This window comes from Mustela nigripes, chromosome 2, assembly GCF_022355385.1.
Source record: "Mustela nigripes isolate SB6536 chromosome 2, MUSNIG.SB6536, whole genome shotgun sequence".
NCBI classification, from domain to species: Eukaryota; Metazoa; Chordata; class Mammalia; order Carnivora; family Mustelidae; genus Mustela; species Mustela nigripes.
Window position 1 is genome coordinate 159,472,752 of NC_081558.1, and position 18,959 is coordinate 159,491,710.

Here is an 18,959-nt window from a genome sequence, read left to right on the forward strand (position 1 = left end):
AGCTTAGAATTCACTGCAATGCTGATACCAGTAGGGATCATGGCAGCAGGTTTGGGGTAACCATATTTAACAGCAGAGGAGGTGGTGATTCCCAGGTGGGCATCTTGACAAAACCACTCTGTGGCATGACTGTTGCCATAATTTCCTGTAGCTTAGTTTCTCTTGGTCCTTCCCTGTGGTCTGAGCCTGGCAACTCAGGTTTGTGAGCAACCCAACATTCTTCTAATGACTTTTTTGCTTAAGTTAGCTAGTTGATCTATGTCACTTGCAGCTAAGAACTTTGCCTGATCCCACACCCTCTTTCTTTTTCTACCTTGCTCATAGCCCATTGCTACTTTGGAGCCTTACTAGCCATAGCCTCCCAAACCATCTCTACATATACCGACTTCATTCTGTTTGCCTCTCTCCTTATCCCCCACTTCTTGTACTTTTAATACCAGATAAACATTGTCTTTGTCCTAGAAAGTTATAATTACTCTACTCTGGTGAAGATGGTATGGTGAGAGAGCAGGGACAAATACAGGATTTCTTTTTTGCAGATACTGGAAAGAACAAAAAAAAAATTGAGTATTTTCACGTCATATTTTAATATATGCTTCCAGTTTAGATAATTAAAATAACTGAGTCAATTTGTCTACAACAGGGCAGTTAAATCTAGAGGAACAGAAACAGTTGGTTAATCCTGTTTGCTATGGCTTATCTTCACGGTTGTTTAATGGAGATCCAGAAATACCAGTTCTCAGGATAAATCTTGTCTTCTAGTGACGTATAGGCTAACTGCTTGGGTCTCCAAGCTGCCTTGTGTCTGTCACAAAGGAACCCAAGCATTGATGAAAATGGAGCATAAAAGAGATGAAGATTGGCCTTCTGGGTTCACAGGGGGTCCGAATAAGATCATGGTTGGTGGGTGGCTGCGGCTTTGGAAATATTGAACCAAATCTGCGAACTTCTCAGTTTTAGTTAGTGTCAACCCTGCTGGCCTGACTCACACAGACGAATGGATGCCTGGACAATTCCTGGGGGGAAAGACAAAGATGAAAACATGTGTAGATTTTCAGTAACTATAAGGGAACATGTAAGGGATCACATAGAGTGTGATCAAATGACCTGAAAGTGTGACTGTCATACTTCAGATTATTTTTTTATTGTTGTTGGTAAGTATATACAGATGTGCTCTTGTGGGAGGAAGAGTGGTTTAGTGGAAATATCCTGAGGAAATATCTTCAAAAAACCAGAGTTATGTTCCTAGCTTTGCTTCAAGCTAGTTACATGATTTGGGACAAATAATTTATTTCACTGGCTTTTAGTTTTCTCTCCTGTTAAGAGAAAAGACTGGGTGATTTAAAAGGTTGTTTTAGCTCTTAAGTTTAAAATACAAATACCGCTGGGATGGCTAGGTGAGTCAGTTAAATGTCTGGCTTCAGCTCAGGTCATAATCCCAGGGTCCTGGAATCAAGTCCTGCACTGGGCTCCTTGCTCAGCAGGGAGCCTTCTTCTCCTTCTGCCTGCTGCTCCCCCTGCTTTGTGCTTTCTCTTTCTCTCTCTGATATACAAATAAATAAAAACTTAAAAAAAAAATACAAATATCCCTTTCTATCCCAATGGTTTCCAGAAATATTTTATGTTTCTTTTAGGGATAGAAAAAAGAATAGAAAATGCAAGCCAATCGCACTTCTATAGCTAAAGAGACTTGACAAGAAAATCTTGTTGCCATGAATAAAGGAAATAATGGAACACGAAGTCAAAACAAATATAGCCTGACTTCCCAAATAGCATATGTTTTTCATCCTCCACTGTTGGTATTATTAAAATTCTATAGCATAACTTTAAAAATCTGGAGACCAACTCTCTAGCAACTGAGATTACCCTCGTCATTACCCTGATTATCTGAATCAGGAGGTATGGGAAAAAACAAAACAAAACATGTTGTCTGAAATGAAGAACAAGGAATTTCTTCGCCAGTAGCAAAGCCAGAACATCAACCAGAGAGGAAGAAACATGATGGGCCAACAGTGTTCATAAAAGGTCTGAAAGATAAAAAGCATGAGATGAGCAGAGAGATACCAGATACACAGAAAAAACTAGCCACAAGGGAATGGTAGAGGTTATGGAAATAGTGATAAGAACAATGAGCTCCACATACAAAGCTGCTTTCAGACTCTGTGGTCCAAGGAGGTCTATAAACTTGCCCACATATACATAACACTGTAATATTAAAAACACAGTGTGATCTTTTTTCAACAATTCATGCTGGAACAGTTGGACATTATATGCAGTAACACACACACACACACACACACACACACACACACACAGACTTTATATCTTTCACAAAGTTTATCTACCAGGATCATAAACCTAAATGTAAAATTCAAAGCTATAAAATTTCAGAAAATAACCAAAATAACACAGGAAAAAATCTAGGTGAACTTTGACTTTATTTTAATTAATTGATGAATTTGAGAGAGAGAGCTGCATATTGGGGGAGGGAGCAGGAGGGGGAAGAGTCAGAGGGAGAGGGAGAGATAGAATCTCAAGCAGGCTCCATGCCCAGCGTGGAGTCCAACATATGGCTCCATCTCATGACCCTGAGATCATGACCCCAAAATCATAACCTGAGCAAAATCAAGAGTTAGATGCTTAACCAACTAAGCCACCCAGGAGCCCCTTTAAATACAACACCAAGGTGTGATTCAGGAAAAACAATTAGTAAGTGTACTTTCTTCAATTAACAATGTCTGCTCTGTTAAAGAAACACTATTACATGAATAAGAAGATAGGGCACAGACTAGGAGAAAATATTTGCAAAACTCATATCTGATAAAAGACTGGTATCCAGAATGTACAAAGAATTCTTAAAACTGATAACAAGGAAACAAACAGTCCGATTAAAAAATGAGCAAAAGATCAGAACAGATGCCACACCAAAGAAGATACACAGGTGGTAAATAAGCATATGAAAAGATGCTAATATGCTCTTAGGAAACTGCAAATTAAAACAATGAAAGACCACTCTACACCTAATAGAGTGGCAATTGAGGAGGTAGATCAACAAGGACTCTCATTGCTGGTGGGAGTACAAAATGGTGCAGTTGCTTTCGAAGGCAGTTTGACAGTTTCTAACAAAGCTAAACATGCCCTTACCATAGGATCCAGGAATTAAGCTCCTTGGTATTTACCCAAAGGAGTTGAAAACTTATGTCTGTATAAAAATCTGCACACAAATGTTTATAGCAGCTTTCTTTGTAATTGTCAAAAATTGGAAGCAACCAAGATAGCCTTCAATATGTAAACAGATAAATGAACTGTGGCATATCCAAACAAGAACATGCTATGCAACACTGAAAAGAAATAAGGTATGGAGCTATGAAAAATAACCATGAAGGAACTTTAAATGCATATTGATAAGTGAAAGAAGGAAGTCTGAAAGGGCTACATACTGTATGATTCCAAGTATATGACATTCTGGAAAAGGCAAAACTAGAGATACAGTAAAAAAAATAAGCCATTTTCAGGATTTGAGGGTAGGAGGGAGAGGTGAATAGGTGAAGCATAGGAGATTTTTTACAGAGATGAAATAAATTATTCTGTACAATCCACTGTAATGGCAGATACATTACGCATTTCTCAAAACCTATGGAAGCATATAACACCAAGAGTGAACCATAAAGTAAAATGTGAACTTTAGCAAATAATAAAGGTCACTGCAACACCAATGCTGTATCAGTATTGGTCCATCAGTGTAGCACACTAATGTAAGATGTTAATAATTAATTATAAATAAAAAATAAATTAATGTTTAATTTTTTGTAAACCTAAAACTTCTCTGAAAAACAGTCTATTTAAAAAAATATATATAAAGGAAGAGTGAGGAAGCAGACAAAGCTGAAAAATTTTTGTGTCCCAGGATAGGCAGAGGGAAGGGCACACCTTTACACTCTTAATGGTCCAATCAACTGTAAGACTACAGGTAGTTAGAGGATGCTTTTACTCAGGGTTACATGCTACTTGGTGATAATAGATAAACTTAATTTTGCCATTATTTTCAGAAATAAGGTATTTTATTTAAATACTTAGGAGTTTAACCTAAACTGGTGATTTATACCTTTAAATAAACTAGTACTTTCATAATTACACATAGACACTGCTGGCCAGCCTTGGGCTCAACTGAAGAAGGCTGGGTCCCAAATTAACTTCCTTAAAATTATGGGCTGAGAGCTAGCTCTTGAAAACTTTTCAGTGGAACAGAGGGAAAATTTACCAGTTCTTGAGATCTATGACAGGAAAATGGATTCCTATAGCTGTGCTATCAGAAAGAAGGTTTATATTCAACTTTTTTTTTGGGTGCATTTTTCAATATAAGATACTTTCAAACCAGATTCACTCTTCTTATCCAACCCATTGAAACACTGCCTGTCTAATTTTGTACAAAATCAGCATATGCTTGTCCTTCTTCCTAAGAGCAAAATCAATTTATTTGCCTATTCTCACTTTAAATAAACTGAGGGGATGAGACAAGTGAGAATTTGGAAGTAATTAATTACTAGAGCAAATTATTTCAATTAATTTTATTATTAATAACACTTAATATATAACCTACATTTGCTATATGCCACTCAACTTTGTTTTTCTTTCTCCAGGAATGGAACACTATCTTTTGACTGGTAAATCAATTGCTTCTCCTGTATAAACAATTTTTACACATTTTTAGAAACTTATTACATATGAAAACCAAAGGATCTTAGACTGAGAACTTAAGTGTTAAGTCCAATAGTTATTCTCAGTGCTGACCTTAGCTTTTAAGCAGAATACAGGCCCTTAGGTTTTGTTTGGTTTTGGTTTGCATAGCAACTAATGTACTGAAAAAAACCTTCAAACTTTCCATTTTTTCACAATATCCAAGAAAAGAAAATAAACAATATTCAAAAATGTAATTTTTTTAGCAAAATGAAAAAGACTATGATTTTATTGCCTGGAGACACCATGGTATCTTTGGTATTTTTCTTAGTAAATAAGCAGAAAGAATGGTGAGGCCCCAATTCGAATAGCTCATTAGATGTATCTTTAAATCATCAACACACCATCTTGGTGTGTTGACATGAAACTTCAGTTAACTCCGGAGTTAAACAATGTAGGAAGAGCTGGCTAACAAACTCTGGGGGCTCCATGGCAACGTGTAATAATATCAACCCATTTGAAAGGAAGAAAGAAATACTGGCATCTTCTTGCAGCACAGAAGTTTCACGGTATTGCAAGTATCAAGTCCCTGGCCTTTTAGATTCAAGCCAACAGTGAGAAATGACATAGGAGATACTTCAGGTAATGTGCTGAAACTAGAGAGCAAAAGGAAGGAAGACTGAAAAATCCATGTGTATACATGTATATGTGTGTGTGTGTGTGTGTATAAATTTTTTTTGCTTTTTTAAAAATTTAAGTTCAATTAGCCAACATATAGTACATCATTAGTTTCAGATGTAGAGTTCAGTGATTCATCCCTGCTCATCACAGCACTTGCCCTCCTTACTGCCCATCACCCATTACCCAATCTCCCCTCCCCCACCACCTTCCCTCTAGCAAATTTCAGTTTGTTCTCTACAGTTAAGAGTCTCTCAGGGTCTGTCTCCCTCTCTAATTTCTTCCATTCAGTTTTCTCTCCCTTCTCCTGTGATCCTCTGCATTGTTCCTTATATTCCATATGAGTGAAAATCCCTACATTCTGTATCAAATACTAAAAATACCCCCACAGAAGGGAGCATCACAGCAGTAAAATCAAAACAAAACAAAATAACAGCCACCAAAAAACTAAACCCAATACCAAAGCAAGCCTATTGCCATGACACTCAGGAAGAAACAAAAGGAATGTGCGAGAGAAACAAGGTGGCTGGAATACAGGCTCAGTGGGAACAAAGCAAGATGAAACAGAACAAAACCACTTCTAGACAGTGAAGAGCCCTATGGGAAGCGTCTCAAAAGAAACAACAAGACAAACAAAAAAGGAGTTTTTCAGAAACAATAAATTAAAGTTTTCATTCATTTGCTTTTATGAGACAAAGAGTTACAAATGATCTTGTTGGCAAGACATTTCTCCTACTTGTCTATAAAAAAGAAAAAGATTTGGGGCACCTGGGTGGCTCAGTTGGTAGAGTATGTGACTCTTGGCCTCGGGGCTGTGGGTTTAAGCTCCATACTGTGCATAGAGCTTACTTAAAATAAAAAAAATAGATGAAGTTGTATACAAGTATAGGATATTTTTTTAATTATATGTAAAAATTACAATCTTACACATGGTTAAAAAAAAAAAAGAGCACTGAACTTTTGCACTCCATTAGAGAGAAAAAATGTGGTCTTCTCTTATCTGCGGGGGACATAAAGCTCAAGGAGGGAATAGGATTTGCTGCAGGTACACAGGTTGTTAAAGAGATTAAAAACACACATCTTCTGGAGCCTCACCCCATGTTCTTCCTCCAAACTGCTCAGCCTCTTGGTGGTTGTCCTTGCCTTAGGAGAGTAAAACGTTTTCGTCGTTGTTGTTGTTGTTGTTGTTTATTAAAGATTTTATTGATTTATTTGACAGACAGAGATCACAACTAGGCAGAGAGGCAGGCAGAGAGAGAGAGAGTGGGGGAAGCAGCCTCCCTGCTGAGCAGAGAGCCCGATGTGGGGCTCGATCCCAGGACCTTGGGATCATGACCTGAGCCAAAGGCAGAGGCTTTAACCCACTGAGCCACCCAGGTGCCCCAAAACATTTTTTATGAAATACTCAGAAAATACAGAAAAGAACAGAAAAGACCATTAAAACTCTATAATCTCACCACCCAGAGACAATGTAAAGTTCATCATATTTCAGAAAACAAAAACCTACATTAAAAAATATATATATACTGAGAACTCCACAGTCCAAGATTTGAAATGGATAAAATGGATAAAATGATGAACCTGAATTCCGACACTTGGATAGTCTAGCCTCAGTAATTGCTGATGTAATTTGTTTCACTCTTCTGGCTTTCAGTTTAGCATGAATCAAGAAAATAATGATATGCTTATCCATTTAACTGTAAATTCAAAACTGAGGATTACTATACTTATTAAGTGATCTAGAGGTAGAGCTGCCTCTCTAGATGATCTGGATAATGGGTCACAATAGATGCCCTAGATGATAACTGATGATGTCATCTTCCCTTATGATTCCCTAAGAGCCTGGAAATATTATTTTGCTAGTCATGGGGAGGTACAATTCTGCACCCCCAGTTACAATATATGCTTTTCCCCACACCACCAAGAGATTCTCAGACATTAGCTGGGTGTTTCATAATTCAACTCAATTCTGACACTTTCTACTTGGAGATAGCGTCAGATCCCACAGGTTAAGGGTTCAGTTCTGTAAGACTGCCACTTGCTTTCAGGTGCCAATCAAAGAATCTAGGTTGGGGGTACCCGACTGGCTCAGTCAGAAGAGCATGCAACTCTTGATCTTTGGGTTGCGAGTTCGAGTTCCAGGTTGGGCCTAGAGATTACCTAAATAAATAAATAAACAAATTTTTAAAAAAGTCCATGTTGTCACCTGACTGACCAGCTATAGATCAGAGGTTATAACAATGTTCTCTTTGGGTTTAATCAATTTACTAGAATAGAAAGAGGAAGACTCCATAATATGAGGGAGAGGACCTATGAAATTTCTTAGAAAGAATATCACATTTTGATCACTTCACAAAGATAAGAGAAGAAAGACAGGAAAGCTATCTAGGTCCATCTTTCCCTGCTAAAATAAGAAGAACTCACCTAATGTAAAGATGAGCAACACCTAAAGACTGCAATTGAATCCCACACAAAGTCACTGTAAGTAAAAGAAAGTAAGAGGCAGAAAACACCATTTCAGATGGTGAATATATGTTGGAAAACTGTACCTATAAAACAGATGGAAAGTATAGCATAATATTTCAAAATTAAGAATTATGAACAGTTAAAAACTATGAAAAAAGCCATAAATCAGAATTTTAAAAATTCAGAAATGAGATTAGAAAAAATGAAGTTTTAAGAAAGAAAGGGCAGAACTCAGGAAAAAAATTAGAGTTAAAATTTAAAATCTTAACATAAATGAATATTTAATTTGGAGGAGCAGAGGGATATTTAAAAAAACCTCCATAATGCCATAAGGAAAACAGAAGGTAAAAAGGAGAAAAAATTTTCTAAAATCTGGGCAGGATATAAAAAAATAATTCTAGAAAAATGGGTAGGTAATAGGAAACAACAAAGAAGAGCCAACATAAGTATAAAGAGAATTCCTAAAGAAGATAATCAAGCATTGGAATAAATGAATGTTAAAAACACTAAGGAAAATTTCCTGAATTAAAGAAATAATCACTTAAGTTACATATTGCAAAATTACATCATGTACCTGGGAAAGACTAACCTATTAGATGGCAGTCTGGGAAAACTACTGGATTTCAAAGAAAAAGGAAAAGGAGTCTTTCAGGAATCCAGGCAGAAAAATGAAATTACTTGCAAGTGAAAGAATCCCTTTTATTACCACTTTTGCCAGAAACCAAAGGAATAGTATGCTTAAAACTCAAGGAAAAAGACTGTAAGTAAGGGGTTTATATTCGGCTAATCAGACTTGCAAGTACAAAGGCTGTGGACAAAGCGTTACAAACACGAAGGAATTGTAGAAGGCACCTCCTAGAGAATAAGCTTTAGACAATCAGATGACTGGAGAATATTAACATAAGTCTAGTTGTGAATATACAGGTACCTGCACAGCTAAGACTAAATGTTTGTTGTAAGGAGGGATAGTGTAGCTTGTAATGACTATATGCTTCAACAATCAGGTATGTACAACTAACCAAAAATGGGGCAAGAATGGGGAGAAAATATAAAAAGTAGAATAAGTTCATTAATTTCTTTATAGGCATAACTAGGGTTTAGATTTGGGAGTTGAAAAAAAGAGATGGAGAAGAAGATACCAGGGACGCCTGGGTGGCTCAGTTGGTTAAGCGGCTGCTTTGGGCTCAGGTCATGATCCCCGCGTCCTAGGATCAAGTCCCACATTGGGCTCCTTGCTCAGCGGGGAACCTGCTTCTCCCTCTGCCTCTGCCGTCACTCTGTCTGCCTGTGCTCACTCTCTCTGACAAATAAATAATAAAATCTTTTTAAAAAAAGAAGAAGAAGAAGAAGTTACCATCTTATTTCAGTATTGCTCATCATAGAGAACTAAGAGACAAAACTAGAAGAGGCTAATGGCAACATATCAATATATTAGTAAAAAAGGAAACCATTGGAACAATAATAACAGCAAAAAAACTGCTTCATTTTACAGGCCATAATATGTGCGTGTGCGTGTGCATCTACGCACACACCCATGAGGTGGTGGGGAGTGGCAGAGGGAGAGGGAGAGAGAATCTTTTTTTTAAAAATTTTTAAATTTTTTTATAAACATATAATGTATTATTAGCTCCAGGGGTACAGGTCTGTGAATCGCCAGGTTTACACACTTCACAGCACTCACCATAGCACATACCCTCCCCAATGTCCATAACCCCACCACCTTCTGGGAGAGATAATTTTAAGTAGGCTTCACGCTCAGTGAGGAACCTGCCTTGGGGCTACATCTCATGACCCTAAGATCATGACCTGAGCTGAAATCACATGTCCAATGCTTAACAGACTGCTAAGTTGATAACATAACTACACTGAAAGGATTTCATAACTGCACTGTTACCTTACTTTAAAACACAGTAATGTGACTCAACTTAATCAATCATGAAATATGCCCTAAGGTAAAAGGAACTGTAAACATATATCTTAAATTGGCGCCAGTAATCTTACTGGTGGTAATGTTAGTATCGTTATCTAAAACTGTTGTGTGTATGTTGTGGGTTAAAGCAAGTGAGTAAGTCCATATAGTTGAAAACCAGGGTTTTGGGCACAGAAGGAAATCTCTGTGTGAGTTGGATGAGGTTAAGTAAAAAGCCTATATTTCTGAATTTGAGTTGGAAGTGCTAGCATGAGCTCATGATACAATCTATCCTTAATTCTGTCCATTGAAAAGATTTAGAAAAAAATTACCAATCCATTAGCAATAAAAGCCTCTAGGTTTCATATTGTGGTCTCTATTTGTTACTCAAAGGAACCTGATCTGTCTGATTCCATGTTGGAGACAAGAACTGAACCTGCTAAGCCTGTAATAACTTTTCATGCCAGAAAGCAAGGAAGATGTCAGAGACCACTTGGATTTTATCAAGAGAATTCAGGATCCAACTCAAACTGGCTTTCACTGGCCAATGAACAATTTGAACGTAAGTTTAGTAACAGCAATGGGTCAAAACATATCAGATATGTTTAAATTCATGAATTCATGCTTATGCTAAATGAAATGTCATGACCCTTATCATAGGCTGCTTGGGGACCAATTAATTATTTTGTGTAAATTGGTAAGTAAAAGTAAGGAAGGAAGACAAAACAGTAGCTTAAGATGCCCCAGGAGCTGATGAGAAGTTTCTTAGTATAGGAGTATTCCAATTCATGGATGAAAAAGTAAGGGATATAGTTAAAATATTATTACTTTATTGTTCTTAATGAAACTAGGCAATTATGATCCATGGTGGCTATCATCACAAAAAGAGACAACCAGACATTATGTGCCTCCTGGTAGAAATATATACTACCACTTCTGAGGTAGTATTGTCAAAAAAGAAATCAGATACATTTTTCCTTGTCTTAAAGGCCTTTCTCCTTTTCTTTGGCCTATCCAAGTTCTTTTTATCTCTTATGACCTTTCAAGCCTTATTTCCTCCAACAAAGCCATCTATGGGATGAATGACTTCTCTAAAGTCTTGGAAGACTTGGAGCAGTGCTGTCCATGGAAAATATATGACTCACAGGTATTTTTAAATTTTCTAGTAGTTAAAAAAATTTTTTTTCTAGTAGCTATATTAAAAAGTACAAACAAATGAAGTTAATTTTATTAATATATTTGATATAACTTAATATATCCAAAATATTATCACTTAAACATATAATAAAAATATTAATTACACATTTCATGTTCTTTTATACTTTCTTTGAAGTCTGGTGTGTATTCTACATTTATGGTACATTTCATTTTGTGACTGGCCACATTTCAAGTGTGCAAGAGCCACATGTGGACAGTGGCTACCATAATGGACAGCACATACTTACAGAATCTTTTTGATAACTTAGCACATGACTACCAGGTCTAGATAGATGAGAAGGCATCTCAGGCAGAATTGGACCATAAATGGTCCATTAAATTGGACCCACAACTGGAGTAATGTCAGCCCCTAAACATCCTTATGACACTTTGATATTTTGTTTTCAGAGCCTAGAGAAAAATGGTGGTAACTGCTGTGGACTAAATGTTTGTGTCCCCTTCTGCCCCCAAATTTGTATGTTGAAGTCTAATCCCCCATGTGACAGTATTGGAGATAAGGCCTTTGGAAGGTCATTAGATCAGGAGGTCAGAGCACTCATGATAAGATTAGTGCCCTTAGAAGAGACAGGAGAGAGCTTGCTTCTCTGTCTGCTCTCTGGGCCATGTGAAGACCCACACTATAAGGTACTGTCTACAAGCTAGAAGTCAGCCCACAGTAGGCACTTGGATCTTGGACTAACTAGTCTCCTAAAGTGTGAGAAGTGATGTCTGTTCTGTAAGCCATCCAGTCTATGGTATTCTGTTCCACCAGATAACATGCTAATGAGATGATTTCCTCCTCACAAACAAGCACCAGTCCTGTTCGGTAAGAGAAAGTGGGAGGCCAGCAAAGAAGGTTTCCCTGCCTCAGTACATAAAGAATACAGGGGGAGTCCATCCAAGACGGGGGGAACTGAGGCTAATCACATCAGAGGTTTTCATTCTTCTAAGTTACCACTAATGTATAGTTAGAAGTTACCACTGGAGTGTCCTGATCTATATTTCACTGTTTGTCGGAACTGGATAGATATTTTGAATTTGAATCCAAGAGGCAGTATAGCTCGTTCTAGATATACAACTACAGGTTGAGGTGAATAAAGTCAAGGATTGTTCCTTGGGCATTAAAAAAAGCATATGTCATTAAAAGATAAATGTTTCCATTGAATAAACAAAAAGAATATATCCAGGGAAGCATTTCAAATTAAAAGATCTACAAAGAACAACGAAGTTTGTGACTGAAAGCTTCTGAGAAGACTTCTTGCCCGCTGGTAGGTACATTTTTTATTGAAAGCCTTCTTATCAGCATTTAGCTCAAGTATAAACATCTGATTATGGCCACCACCTGTCTCTACAGGAGTATTCTCATTTCTCAATAAACCTGCTTTCGTGCCCTCTGTCCTAGTCAAACATATGCCTGGTGACTTTCTCAACAAGGTGATTTCCTTCTAGTTTATTTCCAGCCCAGTAGTGGTAGAACACCCTGTTCGCCCGCAGTGAAACTCTACTCCCCTGAAAAGAAAGGAGTCTCCAGATACTTCCCCTTCAGGGAAGTGAAATGAATCATGATCTTGCTTAACCTGCACCTTCAATCCTTATTTTCACTATTCTTTAAAGCAGTCGCTCTATTCTTTCAGAGTTTTTTTTTTTTTTTTTTTTTTTTTTTTTTTTTAGTGGCAACTTCATATTTACATTACTCTGCCTAGAAGGCATGTGAGGCTTTTCCTGATATTGACCTCAGCTAATTAGCATGACACATGCCTGGCTAACTAGTTCTTTGGATCAGTGTTTGGTATGGGAGAGGCAGTGGCTGACAGGAAAGGTTAGGGGCCAAGGTTTCCACAGCAGCTTCCCCTTCTTACCAAAGCCTAAATTGGGAAAAGCCTTTCTCTTCCAAAGTGAAGAAAAAATAATGTCAAACATAACAATGGCTTGAAGAGTAAAGGGAAAAAGATGAAAACTCAAACGGCTATACTTTTTCCCCCCTAAACCCAATTCTTTGGTGCACTGAAGAGGGATGGGTGGGAAATGACCCCTGCAGGGGAGGTGTCCCTGACCAACACTTGGGTCAGGTTAAAGGAAAAAGGTCCTGGCCAAACTATGGCTCTTGGGTTCATAGTGCTTTATTTAGCAGAGCCCTTCAGTGAGTTTGGGATCTGCAATGGAGACAAACTGCTTCTCATGAATTAACAAAAATTTAGAGAGTGGAAGAGGCCAGCATTTGGGGTAGGGAGTAGCCAAGAACATGGTGATAAACCAGGCCTAAAAGGTAGTGTCGCCATCTTGAAATTTCCCCTAGTGGGGAATAGCTAATAAGTAGTTATGACAGCATTGCCTAGATCTCCACTTTAATCTATCACCTACCCTGCTCTGCTCTGTAATTCCCTTATGTCAGTCCAAACCTTCAGGAAAATTCTGCTATATTCAAAGGCATGGTATTCATGGTATTGGAAGATGGGGCCGCTGGTATCCAATGTGGGGCAAATGGGACCAAGAAGAGAGGAGGCAATCAAGAGAAATAAGAGTAATGGTTTGGATAGATAGATGAGAAAAATGCCATCTCTGGAGAATACGAGGTATATCAGGAATACCAGGGGGAGTGAAAGGGAGCAATTTCCCCAAGTAAGAGGATTGAGGTTTTCACTGTTTTATTTGCATACTAAAAAGCCGTCTCTTGGGCACCTGGGTGGCTCGGTTGGTTGGGCAACTGCCTTTGGCTCAGGTCATGGTCCAGGAGTCCCAGGATCGAGTCCCGCATCAGGCTCCCAGCTTCATGGGGAGTCTGCTTCTCCCTCTGACCTTCTCGCCTCTCACGCTCTCTCTCACTGTCTCTCTCTCAAATAAATAAATAAAATCTTTAGGAAAAAAAAAAAAGAATTAAAAAGCGGTCTCTCTAAAGCTGTAAGCGTTGAGGACATCTGGTTCATACCAGTGTTAAAATAATTAAAACACCTGAGTTATCTGCCAGCCCCATGGTTCCCAACTGTATTTCTCAGACTAGTGAAATTTTAGGGACTGTTGAGGTTGTCATCTTTTTATTGTATTATGCAAAGTATTTTAAAAATGAATTTTCAGGGGCACCTGGGTGGCTCAGTGGGTTAAAGCCTCTGCCTTCGGTTCAGGTCATGATCCTAGCGTCCTGGGATGGAGCCCTGCATCAGGCTCTCTGCTCAGCAGGGAGCCTGCTTCCTCCCTTCTCTGCGGGCTTCTCTGCCTACTTCTGATCTCTGTCTGTCAAATAAATAAATAAAATCTTTAAAAAAATGAGTTTTCACTCTTGTTTTATAAAACAAGAGCTATTTAAACATGTAGACAGGCAAAACGGAAAGGGCATAATTTCATAACAATTGTTAAAAATGCTGTTTTTATCTGGAATGATCTCACACTTTCAACCTACTAAAATTATGTATATATATTTTTGTTTTTTTTTTTCTTAAAGGTTTAGTTATTTATCTTAGAGGAGGAGCAGGAAGGGAGAGAGAGAGAGAGAGAATCCTAAGTGGACTCCACGCTGAGTCGAAGAACCTGACACAAGGCTCGATCCCAGGGCCCTGAGATCATGTCTTCAGCCAAAATCAAGAGCTGGATGCTTAACTGGATGAGCCACCCAGGCGCCCCCAAAAGTATGTATTTTATTTTATTTACTTTTATTTAGTTTTGCAGTTTCCTTCAATCTTTCTTCACTTATTCACTTTTCAAAAACATTAGTAAATGAACATGACTCTGCCCCTGTCCTCAATATCTCAGGCTTTTCTAGGGAAGTCAAGCAGGTGACCCAGCTGCACACAGAGCACCTGTGCTTGTGGCAGAGAAACTCACCAAATACTAAGGGCAGAAAGGCCAAGGAACAGTTTAAAAACAGCCCATCTATTTCTAAGCAGAAGTGTAAGAAATACTAAATAAAGGCTGATGTCAGGACTCACTTTGCACCTAACATCTGAATGCCCTTCCCAATGATTTAGGGGAAAACTGACAGTGTACCCCAGAGATCGGGGAGTTTTCCAGGCTATTCATTCTGAGCAAATGACAGGGCTAGGAACACAACTCACTGAGATGGCACCATCTCCGCAGGTCTGTACCGCACACTGGACAGGAAGAGATGAGTGACACAGAATTGGGAGGATTAAAAACTGTCCCTCCCACTTGTCCCCAGTAGAATGGCTCTGCACATGGGCACGCTGCTCACTTCAGGACATCCAACCTGAAGGTCAGCAGGCGACTGGCCAGGGTGAGGGCTGCGCTGCCTTGGCGACCTTTGGTGCCAGCCTGGAGATGGGGAAATTGCTCAGGGAGATGTCTGGGAGTGATGGTGGGCAAACTGGTCCATGCTACTCAATACTACTCCAGGCTACCAGGTTTCTGAGCTCTGGTTCTCACTGAGAGTTAGAGAGGAAGGCATATTGTGGTATCTAAGTCATCTGGTTCTGGAATCTCCCAAGGGAGTAAGGAACCCTGTCACAGTAAGAGATGCACATACACATCCATATGGGAAGAAGACCCAGAGGCAGGCACAATGGCAAGTCTTCTCTTTTCTCTGTGCCCCAAAGGGGACCATATCAAACGGAAAAATCTACCTATGCATTTTTTCTACATTATATAATCAGAGTATATGTGTCAAAGGGGTAGTTGCTGAAGCAGTCATTTCCTCCCCTTGTCTCACCTCGATTCTTGTCAGAAATAGGTCTAGAACTTTCCCACAATTATCCATCCTTATTTAACATCAAAACCTTCATAGATCAGCTGATGGCTGCAGTTGCAACATCTCTGGCCATGTCTTGTGGCTTTTCTGAAGCCCAGACGTGTGACAGTAGTACAGAATCACAGGAAGTGACTATTGAACACACACATGCTCTGCAGCTTGCGTCCATTCTCACACATTCCTATTTTAGATTCTGAGCAGCTCTCCCTACCCAGGAGCTATGAAATAGAAGGGTCTGGCAGAATCATCCAAATGAAATGAGGTTCCTTCTCCCCCAGGGATTAGGCACAGAAGTGCGGTCCTTTCCCTCCGCCACCCCAGAAATCTTGAGTTTTCTAGAGAAAGGCCCAGCAGGGGGCCAGGAGCCACAGAAGGTGCAGGGAACCCGCCCCTCTGCAAAGCCCCGAAATGCCAGGGGACCAGGCCAGGGAAGGTGCGAGATGAACCAGAGTTGTCCCCGAGGCCGGTTTGCGAGAGGATGCCGCAGCCTCGGGCAGGATACTGATTGCATTGAAGGGGAAAGGGAACGAGGGTCTTCCGGTCCCTGAGGACTCCCGAGGTCAATTCCCAGGGGACCCAAAGCAGCGACGGGGCTCTGAGATCTGGCAAGTTCCTGGGAGTCGAGCGAGGAGAGCGAGTGTCTTACCTGGCCAGGCTGGCTGGTGTAGTTGAAGGAGTAGATGTTCTCGGTGCTGAGGCTCACCACCCCGCTGTAGACGCGATCAAAATCGGCGCCCCTGGCGGGGTCGCGGGGGTCGCGGCGTGGGAGGGGTTGCGCGGGTCGCGGGGGTGCCGCGGCCCGCAGGAGCCAGGGTAGCAGCGCGCAAAGCAGCGCGAGCCGCGGGCAGCTCCGCATGGTGGGCGCCGCGCCCCTGCTACCAAGCAGAGCCTCCCTGGCGAGCGAGCGAGCGCAGAGCGGGTCCTTGCAAAGCCCCTCGGCGGGCCTGGGCGCCGGCTTCAGCGCAGCGCGGGTGATGCCTGGCAAGCCCCGCCGGCGAGTGATGGCAATCAGCCGGCGAAGACCCGATCAAATATTGATGCAGCCGCCTGGGGTCTCCGCGGGAGGTCGTGGGCCAGGGGTAGCGGGGGCGGAGGGTACGGGGGCCTGGGGCTGCTGCTTAGCTCTCCCGCTTCCAAGTCCCTTTCCTCCCCCTTTTCTCATTTCTGATAATCCCCCACTTACCCAGCCAGAATTTCAACAGATTTAGTCCTTAATCAATCTCAAAAAAATAATAATAAATAATAAACTTTAAAAGGCATTAGAGACATTAAGGAAAGAAATAGTTACTAGTCTTAAGAGTCAACCTGATAAGCCACGAAGCAGGAAATACAGTCTGTTTCAAGTAAATGTGCACCGACTGCAAGCGAAGAAAGAGAAAGCAACAGAGCCTGTCCCCAAAGAGGGTGCATGAGTTTGCTTTTCCTGTCTGCTACCTGCAGAGAACTCCCGCCCGTTTGAATGATGGTTATTAACTCTCACTTCTCCCTTCACTAACAGAACCCCTTCCCAGACACCTGTTTTATTTCTTTATCATCTTCTATTCTCAGGGAGAGCCTCACACTATCGCTTTCTCTCTCCCTCGCTGTTTGTGTACCTATTGCATATGTACAGTCATAAAGACAATGAAGAGATAGGGTAAAGAAGACAATTTCCAACACGCCTGAAATCTGGTCCCGGAAGTTGTCAAGGTCTCAGAGAAGCTGGGTTTCTGCAGAGGGTTACTTTCCGTCTGAGCCAACTTCTTGCCTTCTTCACTTCTGCGAGGACTTCTTAGATCCTGGGAGAATCCCTGGGGTTCTGAATTCTTTTTCAAAAGAGAGAAACTAGGGGTCATTATAAGGAACTATTCTTCTGGCAGAACTTAGGGAATTTGATTTAAACAGCTGGAGAGACAGATAAAGGGTGAGGTGGGAAGAGGATCCCTGGGAAGTCCTTAGGGAACATCAAACAATCACTGTTCAGGTGCAGAAGAGAACTCACTGTCTTATTTCAGCTTCAAGTTATTTGTAAACTAGAAAGTAATAAAATTGCATTCGGTCTGAAGGAACATTTAAAGAGAAGCCAGAAGAAGAAAAGATCATGTTCAAAGAATTAAGTTACAGATTAAAATCCTAGCATTTACCATTCAAAGGGAGGGTTTGATTTGTTTAGTTATTTTAGAGAGAGAGAGAGCGCACACAAGAGGGAGGTAGGGCAGTGGGTGAGGGAGACAGAGAATCTCAAGCTGGCTCCACACCAAGCCCTGAGTTTCACTCGGGGACTGGATCTTATGCCCCTGAGATCATGACCTGAGCCAACACCAAGAGTTTGAGGCATAACGGAATGAACCACCCAGGCACCCCAAGTTGTTTTTGTTGTTTTTAACCTCACTGAATTCCTGTAATTTATTAAAATATCACAAATGAGTTCAACACATTTGGTATAATGTTTCATAACTGTGCAATTAGAAAATAATACTAAAGGAAGATTAAGTTAGAGAGTACTTATTAGGACAATTTTCACTTTTAAAAAAATGTTCTTGAAAATGTATGGGCATAAGGACAAAAATACAAATTCAAAGAGGAGTCTGGGGGTAAAGTTTAAAGTGCAACTCATTGTTTTGAGAAATATGATAATTTCATCCAGACATTGAACTGCTGTATTTAGAGTGTCTGTATCTCTTCTCAGAATTTAACAAAATTTAATAAACTTGACGTTCATCAAGTCCTTCAAGTTTAGCTGGCCTGGCCAGTTCAAGCACTCTCTACAGCTATAGGATCATGCAGTCCTACTCAGCACATAAGAGATGAGGAACTGGCTTTAGCACAAGGTAACTCCTTCTTTTGCGGGCAAATGTCTCATTACTAGAATGGTATTTCACATTCTAAATTGAAATCTGCCTCTCTTTCACTCACTGGCATGGGTTCTGCCCTCTGGAGCCATAGGAATAAACTTAATCCTTCTTCCACATGACAGCCTTGTGGGTATTTGAAGGAGCTATGACCCTAACTTTAAGCATTGAAATTAGAAGTGATTAGAACAGATCCTTTATCTTAGCAAAGAAGCCAAAACATTTATCTTAAAGCCATTATAGATGACATATATATAATTTGAATTATATATTACAAATTATACTATGATCTAATCCTCATTCCATTGAAGGGCCTTGGGTAATTAACCTCTCAGGATCACAAGGTTGCTGTAAAGATGGGGGGAGGGTCAGAAGAATGTTTTTGAAATTATATTAGAAAGTTTACACGTTGTATGACTAAATATTATTATTGTATGACTCCTAGTTCAACAGCTAAAAAAGTTAAATACGGTTCAGCAATCAGACTTGTAGAATATCTACAATG

The 18,959-nt window shown here is 40.0% G+C and overlaps 1 protein-coding gene across 3 annotated transcripts in view; it reads right to left on the reverse strand.

Moving 5' to 3' along the window:
* The window catches only part of SIDT1 (SID1 transmembrane family member 1), a 97,891-nt gene extending 80,876 nt beyond the window's left edge, over window positions 1-17,015 (reverse strand). For 2 of the 3 annotated variants that reach the window (XM_059391957.1, XM_059391955.1), the window contains exon 1: window positions 16,270-17,015. In XM_059391957.1, the coding sequence (XP_059247940.1) occupies window positions 16,270-16,479 (210 nt within the window). In that variant the 5' untranslated portion in view covers window positions 16,480-17,015. The remainder of the gene's footprint in view (window positions 1-16,269) is intronic. The other variant, XM_059391956.1, reaches the window with a different exon arrangement.
* Between the last annotated feature and the right edge of the window lie 1,944 nt (window positions 17,016-18,959).